This window comes from Anabrus simplex, chromosome 7, assembly GCF_040414725.1.
Source record: "Anabrus simplex isolate iqAnaSimp1 chromosome 7, ASM4041472v1, whole genome shotgun sequence".
In the NCBI taxonomy this organism is placed as follows: Eukaryota; Metazoa; Arthropoda; class Insecta; order Orthoptera; family Tettigoniidae; genus Anabrus; species Anabrus simplex.
Genome location: NC_090271.1, coordinates 257,971,906 through 257,981,352, shown reverse-complemented (window position 1 = coordinate 257,981,352; position 9,447 = coordinate 257,971,906). Strand labels below are relative to the sequence as shown.

At 38.8% G+C, this 9,447-nt stretch overlaps 1 protein-coding gene across 1 annotated transcript in view; it reads right to left on the bottom strand.

The window, feature by feature from the left end:
* Positions 1 to 2,780: 2,780 nt before the first annotated feature.
* Positions 2,781 to 9,447, bottom strand: part of LOC136877807 (muscle segmentation homeobox) — a 171,288-nt gene continuing 164,621 nt past the window's right edge. Inside the window, exon 2 of the mRNA XM_067152011.2 lies at positions 2,781 to 4,263. Coding sequence (XP_067008112.2) covers positions 3,758 to 4,263 — 506 coding nt within the window. The 3' untranslated portion in view covers positions 2,781 to 3,757. The remainder of the gene's footprint in view (positions 4,264 to 9,447) is intronic.

Here is a 9,447-nt window from a genome sequence, read left to right as displayed (position 1 = left end):
AATAATAAATAAATAAATTATATTCATTGATATTTAATAATAGTTAAGTATATACATGAATAAATTTTACTCATCGAACTCTATGTATTACGTTTGTACAGTCCAACTGTCGGGCTCCATGGCTAAATGGTTAGCGTGCTGGCCTTTGGTCACAGGGGCCCCGAGTTCGTTTCCCGGCAGGGTCGGGAATTTTAACCATAATTGGTAAATTCTGCTAGCACGGGGACTGGATGTACGTGTAGTCTTCATGATCATTTCATCCTCATCACGACGCGCAGTTCGCCTAAGGACGTCAAGCCGAAAGACCTGCATCTGGTGAGCCGAACTTGTCCTTGGACACTCCCGGCACTAAAAGCCGTACGCCATTTCATTTCATTACGGTCTAACTGCTTCCATTCTGTATTTTACATATTTTTTTTGGCTTCCTGGTAGCCTAATATTAATTCAAGTTAATTTAAGCTACAAACGCACAACTCGTTATGGGTTTCACATTTCTGTTTTCAGCAGTTCACAGTTGACTGTAAATGAAGTAGAATAGGGTGTGCAATTTTAATAGAGCTCACAAAAATGGAGAGTCACATATTACGCAATAAAAAATTAAATTAAATTTTAAAGAAATTGCTCAATGCAAAATTTTTCCAGATTTTAAAAAAATTCGTTGACGTCGTATTATGGCAACGTGTAAATATTGTAGAAATATTCTGAAATAAAAAGGAATCTATGGTTTGTGCTCTCAAACTATTTTCACTCAATATATTGTAATATTTTACCCTCCAAATTGTCTAATAATCTATTAAGCAGAATTCGACTGAGTTTCTAACAAATAATATTACAGAACATTCTCATGACACTGGGACTTTACCTAAAAGAATGGAGTAAGAGCTGTTAAAGGTCTATACATTGAATGTTCTATATCATGAGTTGAAATGTTTTGTATAGAATATATTTCCTTCTCTATTTAACAATTTAAATTTTATTTCCTCCATGCAATCATAAGATCATGTATTCAAAGAAAATTAATTTGAATATTAACCGGTTTCTTTTTAGTTTGTATGAATAGTGTTTGTTTTTTTAGTTGTAAACTCTTCACCAATTGAACTGTTTTCCCAGCATTGTTCGGCTGATTAACCTCAAGCACCATTGACTCTTTGACATTCCTTCCGTTTCCGTTGTGGAATCAAAGGTCAAATGACTTAGGCCGTTCCGGTTTATGTGTCGTAAATCCTGCCTTGTGAGTGACCGTTCTCTTAGAATTATGTTTCACAGTTTCACAAAGCACAGAGTCGTTAATGGCTGACCTAGCCATTACCTTCATGAATCCCGGAACAAATTACTGACATGAAATACGATGCGTAGTTTCTGCACACACTGAAGAAACAACTATCCAACAGTTAGAGCTGTGAAATATGGATATACTTGGAAAGTTTCTCCTTAGTAGTGAAAGACTCATAGCAAAATAGCTCTGGAAAAGTGAAATTAAGCTTTGAAAGTTTTGAGCAATACTAATTTTAGACACCAGCCTGTGAATTAAGGAAAACCAATTATTTAAAAGTCAATGTATACATTTAAAGAAAATACTAGGTAAACAAATGATAGGGATTCTGCCACCTATGCGACAGACCTAAATACAGAGCAATGGTGATTGACTGACCGTCTGATTTATTTATTTATTTATCAAAAAATTATTGTAAATCAAAATTATATTTTCATTTGCTTCGTTATGCTTTGTCCATTGTGGCAACCTGCTACTGAGGGAAATAAATAAATAAATAAATAAATAAATAAATAAATAAATAAATAAATAAATAAATAAATAAATAAATAAATAAATGTATTTTTTAATATTTATTATTTGAAATGCCTAGTGAGTCTTGCATTTTCCTCATACGCAAGGTTTAGACACGATGAATATTGGTTTTCAAATAATGTAGTTGTACATTTTATAATCATTTGGCTTAACACTTAATTACTTACTTACTTACTTATTAGGGAGCCAAACTAAAAGGTGTCCATTTTGATGTACACTGGCACGGCGATTTGTATTCGGGCTCATTTACTTTTACGAAAATTACTTTTTCTGTGAGGTAATAATGTGTCATTTATGTGTACAAACTTCAAAATCCAAGACGTTTAGTGAATGAATTTCATTTTTCAAGAAATTATATTCTATTTTCAGATTAATTTTCAAATGTAACCTAAAAAATATGTAATAGTAACAGACTAATAAAAATAAATTTAGAGCATCACATTCGAGACTACTGTTGTCATGTGAATTACCGAATTTCTAATTGAAAACTCTCTAATTGAAAAATTCTGAACTGAGAAGACTAAGTTCATGATTTTAATTGCAATATTTGCGTAGTTTTCTTGACATTTTCTTAGCAGCGACAATTTCATCCTTTTATGTGACGAAATTATGACCTACCAAACTACAGAGTATTTCCTTTTGTGTTGATTTATTCTGATGGCTTTCATTACAATAATTCTTGAAAATCATAATACAAGGTAAGAATCTTCTTGCAGCGTTATCACAGGCTGGTATCATTTGGCACTTCTATGAAAACTTCGATGTACATAACGGTCTTCATTAATTAGTTTCAAAACTCTTGTGTATTGCACATTTCACAACATTATGAGCAAATATTGTAGTTGAGACCACAAGCAAAGATTTTATTTTGCAGAAATGTATCTTAAACTATAATTCCGTTCTTAACTTATCAGATCACGAAAATAATATATCAAGCTAGGTTTAGATATTTAACAGACACATGTTTGTCACAAGCCAAAATGCGCGCATCTTGTTAGAATATCTGGAGAATATATTTTGTGATAAAATATTTCTTCAAACATTAACCTCATAAATAATTGTATTAATATCGTATTAGGTATCGGAAGTTTAGGCAGTAATAGGTTTGAATGCAAACTAATTTGGCTGGTAGGAGTTGTCTAGCCCGCTTTTTCGTAATGTAGGGACAGTAACATAACTTTTAGGGATCCTAACAGGCCGGGACCCTAATATTTATATAAATCTCATAGCAGAACTTTTGTCCGGGCTAAAGTGTAGACTACTTGTTACTTCTTTCAGTAAGTTTGCATTCTAACCTAAAAATGGCTAAACATACGGTAACTAATCATAAAATATGATAGGAACTCAGCAGTGTTTCTAGATATGCATAAAGTGTTTGCTCTGATGACGGTGGAAGAGAATGTTGAAACTCAATAAAATAATGTTACTTATACTGATAGAAAATGAAATAAGTTCGGTATTAGAACTTGAACATCACTGCTAGATGGATATAGATCAACGAGTTGAAATTTAATAGAATCACAAGGATAGACTGTATAGACTAGGAAATGAGGATCCATAAACAAGCACTGAAATCTGATATTAAATAGCTTAGGATGTTAAATATCACTTTTTCCCACCTTTGATCTCGGAATTTTCTAAGTCACTCATTTCTGATGATGATCCGTTGGGTATCAGAGCCTTGTAAGTCGTAATGGACACAGTCTAACTTTTAAATAACAATCAACAGATTGAGAATCAAAGTAAGTTTCATGTGGAATTTAAATGGAAAGGAAGTTTTCTCATCACATACGTATCCTACAGTACATATTGTTTGAAGTTGTGCGAACATTTTCCTTGACTGCGATCTTCATTCATTTTGAGCTCCAAGTACGCGAATATAAGGGACAGAGTTTGAAGTGTTCATCGCTCAGTACGAAAATATTCCAAATATTGATCTCGCAGTAGTGGTTACGATAGGCCGATGGTGGCGGGAGGTGACGACGCTGCTCTCGCTGCAGGGGGTTGTGGTGCCGGAACACTTTGAGGGTGACAAAGTGGACCAGGGGGTGGTATGAGAGGTCCCATGTGGTGACGCCCTAACAGCGCCGTGACGGCCGCATGGTGGTGGTACGCAGCAGCTTCCGAATGTGGATGGAAATATTGTTGGAGAGGTGGGCCGTAGAGGTGAGGTGGTCGAGCGGCGGCCGCAGCAGCCATCTTAAGCTTTTCTATCTCCGCCTCCTGTAGTCTCTTCGCCTTAGCGCGCCGGTTCTGGAACCAGATCTTCACCTGCGTCTCGGTGAGGTGTAGCGACGAGGAAAACTCAGCTCTTTCTGCGATGGACAGGTACTGCTTCTCTCTAAACTTCTTCTCCAGGGACAACAGTTGCTGCGTTGTGAATGGTGTCCTGGGTTTACGGTTCGGTTTGTGTTTACGGAGGTTACACTTCAGTTTTGCAGGTTCACCATTGTTATCTGCAACATACAAAAGAGGATTCCAATTATTACTACACCAATCTTTACATAAACATTAGTTAACAAGGCAAAACAATAACCTATGGTAACATAAAATGGCTTCAGAGGATAGTGCCTCCTAAAGCTGCCGAACAATTGATTCCAAATAGCAAGGAATTTGTATTCAGTCTCGAAAGTGGTCAGTGTTATTCTTTATGCCTTTATTAATGGTGACTTTAGTGCTTCTAGCCCTCTCTTACAGTTAATACAAACACACTAAAATTAAGTGCAGTAATACTCCTAAATTACAAATGCAGCTCAATTAATGTAACCACTGTAAATATATCTACAGGGTCGGAAACAACATTAACCGAGTATATCGTCGTTGCCGGGACAAAACCTCCTATGTGATATTATTTTCGGAGATATACTGACCCGCAGCACATACATTATGAAGAGCGAGAATGCCCTGAAGATATTCACACAATATTGCACCCTAGATCAGGGCCTCTCAGGGTGCATGCGCGTGGTGCATGCACTGTGCACGGTGCAAAAGACGACTTGGCTTGGTTGATCAGAGTGCAGACCCCCACTCCTCGATTTGGAGCAATAGCGCTAACTCTCTCTTTCCTCACGCCTGTCTCGCTCGCTCCCCCTGTCTCCCTCACCCCCACTTGCGCCGTAGCGCTCCAAATCCGGGCTGAGTTGAGCCGAGTATAGCCGAGTAGAGCCGAGCATAGCCGAGTAGCCCAGAGACGAAGCGTTGATCCGAGCAATACCGAGCGGCACCGAGCGGCACCGATGCACAGTGCACGGAGCTCTTGCGCCTCGCTCTGCACGCGTGAGATTTTGTGCGTTTGAGAGGCCCTGCCCTAGATAACAGAACCTGACCGGCCAAAGTTCTAGGCTGAAATATTTAACATAGGAGGTTTTGTCTCAGCAGCAACGATATGAGAGTTAGAGCGTCAGTCGTTCTGATAGGTAGCCAAAAATTACGTCGATATCTGGCGCCGCTGTAATTTTATCAGCTGCTGAAATTAGCCAATCAGATCACTTCGCGGGCTTTGCGAGGCGGTGTTGCTAAATCGGCACGTGGCTTAATACCGGCTTGAGTGCGTCAATAGAAGGAATAATCATCTCCAGGAGAGGGCTTTGAACAAGCACTTCCCTGCTGATAGGTCGCCCCATAGCAGGCACGCTACGGCGGCATTGACTGAACCACACTTCGTGTTACTGTTTCATGCTCATTTATCGGCATGGCTTTCAATCCCGACCAAGCCACAGGCAGATTTAGCAACACCGCCTCGTAAAGTTCATTTGAATTCGCCCACGAAGCAATCTGATTGGCTAACTTCAGCAGCTGATAAAATGACAACGGGGCGAGATATGGACGTCATATTTTCAACTTACCTATCAGTATGACGAACGCACTAAGGCTCATATACTCGGTTCACGTTGTTTCCTACCATCCTGTATATATTCTATGTATTTTACGGAGTATCGTACTAATGAACGTGTCATGTACACCCCTTCTGGCTTGCTCTATTTCAGGGTCTCTCAAACGACCAAAACCTCACTTGTGCAAATCGAGGCGTAAGAGCTCCGTGCACGGTGCATCGGTTCCACTCGGCTCGGCTCGGAATAACGCTTCGTCTCTGGGCTACTCAGCTAAGCTCGGCTCAACTCGGCTCAACTCGGCTTGGATTTCGAGCGCTAAGGAGTACATACTGATGGGATGGCGGTCCGGTCGGGTTCGTCGGTTTATCTGTCGAACCGCCAACACGGACTCAAACTCGAGCCCAACCATGAACTACCCGCCATACACATTCTTGCCGGTCAGAACGATCAAGATCACGGACCGGATAGCGAACCCGCTCGAATTTGAACGGTCCCCTTAAGAGGCCCACCTCCCGCTTCAGTAGTAGTGAGTAGGACAACAAATTCTACTTTCCTATTAACTAACGTGTATTCCATTGTCTTTATTTGATTTTTTTAAAAAATCTTTACTGTGTGAGCGTTAATGCGAGAGAAATCTCCGATATGCAGATTCGTCGCCTTATATGGCGAGACGAGTTAACCAGCTGTCTGCTAGATTGAGATGGATTGGAATGGTATTAATTTGTCAACGCGTGTTTCTCACGTTTACTTAACATGGAAGTGCTCTCGAGAGAAGCTTAGTCAACAAGAGCCGACATCGTCAAGGACTGTTTGGTGACACAAGACTCCCAAGACTCCAGTTCACTGCTCCAATGGCGGGGCGATGGTCTCCTCCTCGTACAATCAACCTGTTTTCTTTACAATATAACATATTTTTCACGGTGAATACGAAACGAAGACACGTCGTCGTCACTGTAACAAAACCTCGTATCTCCTAATCGATAGCTTACTTCTAAAACAACGTATCTCCCAATGCTCTTCCTATTAATTATTTTCCTTAGGTCTGGTCACGCCTCGTAGCCACATGTTTAGTATATCGTCGGCTTACTTCTAAAACCTCGTATGTCACAATGTTCTTCCTACCCATTATATTCCGTAACACTGGCCACGCCTCCCAGCCTTATATTTATATGTAATCCATCAGAACGTTTTTCGTAGTGTTCATTTTCCTGTGTAGGTGTGTAAAGGAAAATGGACCTTACCACACAGTATTGTAGGGATGTTGTTTTCATGGAGAATTTAAGTACTCCTACAGTTTAACGTATTTAAGGTTCATTTTCCTTTACACACAACCATAGGAAAATGAACACAACGAAAATTGTTCTGATGGACTGTACATCCATATGTGACTGGGAGGCGGGACCAGTCTTCAGGAAGAAAGTGGATAGGAAGTGCACTGGAAGATACGAGGTTTTAGAAGTAAGCCATCGGTATATGCAGCCCATCAGAACAATTTTTGTTGAGTTCATTTTCCTTTGCTAATGTGTAAAGTAAATTGTAAAGATATGCGTAAATTCGCTATGGAAACATCTCTTCAATACGATATGGTAAGGTCCATCTTCTTCTACACATTAGCATAGGAAAATGAACACAATGAAAATTATTCTGATGGTCTACACAAAATATGTGCCTGGAAGTTGTGACCAGTCTTAAGGAATATGACTAGGAAGAGAATTGGGACATGAGGTTTTAGAAGGGAGCATCGTAATGCTCTCTTTATGCATTATTTTCTTTAAGAATGTTCACGCCTTCCAGCCACATATTGATATGCTGTCCATCAGAAGACTTTTCGTAGAGTTGATTTTTCTATTCGGGTACGTAAAGGAAAATATACCTTTAAAATGTCGATGGCTTACTTCTTAAACCTCGTAAGATATGTCCCATTGCTCTTCCTAACCATTATATTCCTTAAGACTCGCCACGCATCCCAGCCACATATTTATATGCAGTCTATCAGAATAATTTTCCTAGTGTGTGGAACTTGCCATACCGATGTTGTTTGAATGGCGAATTTACGCACTCCTACAGTACAATGAATTGAGGATTCATTTTTCTTTACATATAAATATAGGAAAATGAATACAACGAAAATTGTTCTGATGGACTGCATATCCATAATTAGAATCCATGGATTAGAAGTGAATTCGGAGACTGAGGTTTTTGAAGTAAGTCATCGATGTCATACTCTAGGAGTGGGTATATATGCCATGCAAACATGAATTCCTACGGTACGATACCATAAGGTTCATGGATAGTAAGAGCATTGTCAGATTCGCGATTTTGGCATAGCAGCGACGGTATATAAACTAGGATTGAAATAAATCTAAGTTTTGTGATATTATTCTTCCACATTTTATTATCTTTAGATACAATATCTAAATTATTATAAAATCATAATCTAGTAATTGAGATGGTCAACTTCATGTGGCTCTATTCTTAAAGCAAGGCTGATAATCGCCTCAGAAACCACTCTTCCGGACCTTCGTCATGTTTATCAGTAGTTCGAAGTTTCGCACGACTTGTTCGGTCTTGACCAGCCCGAAGACTGTTTTTCAAACAATGGAAATTATTATCGAAATGGCTGAAAATATTACATCAGGGCGTTCGTAGACACAAGCGAATAATATTTTTCTTGACTTTTGAAAATCCACTTCAGGAACCTACGGTGCAATTGATCTTCAATTTCAAGGTCTTGCTGAAATCGCTTCCGATGGGGTGATGACTAGCAATGATGCTAAGAAAAAATCAATACTGTTTCATCACCTTTTGTAAGCTAGAGTTGAATGTAAACTTACAAGCTTTTAAGTTTGTCAAACACACAATTTCATTGTAAATATTACACTATATTATACCTGTAATGAAAGTATATTATTAATCTAACAAATGCCAAGGATCGCTGAAAGTGGCTCACTGCGCCTTCCTGTGGTGCCAGGATCACGTTTTGATATCCTCAGTAAATGTGTGCTTTCTTGACTGTTAAGCCATCTGTTCTATTGCTATTTGCTTTACGTCGCACAGACAGAGGGCTAAGCCATCTGTTAGTGAAACATTCGTACCATAAAGTTGAATGTCTAGTTCACACTTATCACCACTATTTTCGCTTTTGGTAGTATTTGTTGGATTTTCATGTCTATAAAAGTCTCGTATCTAGTAATCATACGACTGTAGTAAACAATAAATATTGCAGCGTCGAAGTCAAAAACATTGCAAATTAAATCTGATATTTTACAAGCTCTTGAGGAGGGTAGTGACTTTAGTGAATTTGATTGTGAAATTGATGCTGAGGACATTGAAAATGCAGGTGAGGCTGGGGGAAGTTAGGATAATCTGTCAGATGACGATACGCCCTTGCAGACAACTTATGTGCGACGACAGCAGAAAGGCGAGGGTGATCCATACATTGGTGTCCAGGATGTAATGTGCGAGTCCATGAAACGTTCTGGGATCTATTATAGCACTTCTTTGGAGCAAGGGGACACAAAAAGAAGGTATCCTAAGAAGAGGAAGTAGAATCAGAATAAGCTGCAAGAAAAACGTGAATGTTTTCCTTTTCCCCTATTGAGACAAAGTATGCTAGGAGTGCTAATTTATGTATAGATATTTTTGAAACTTTCAGGGCTATTTCATCATTGTATGAGGAACGTTTTGCATATTTTGTTTATTACGCCTTTTTAGTGCAATTTCACTTTGTGTTTTCAAGATAACAAAAATTAGAAACCAACAAAAAGTTTGCTTTCTATAAAGGGATTTTATTTCTAATGTTTTCAT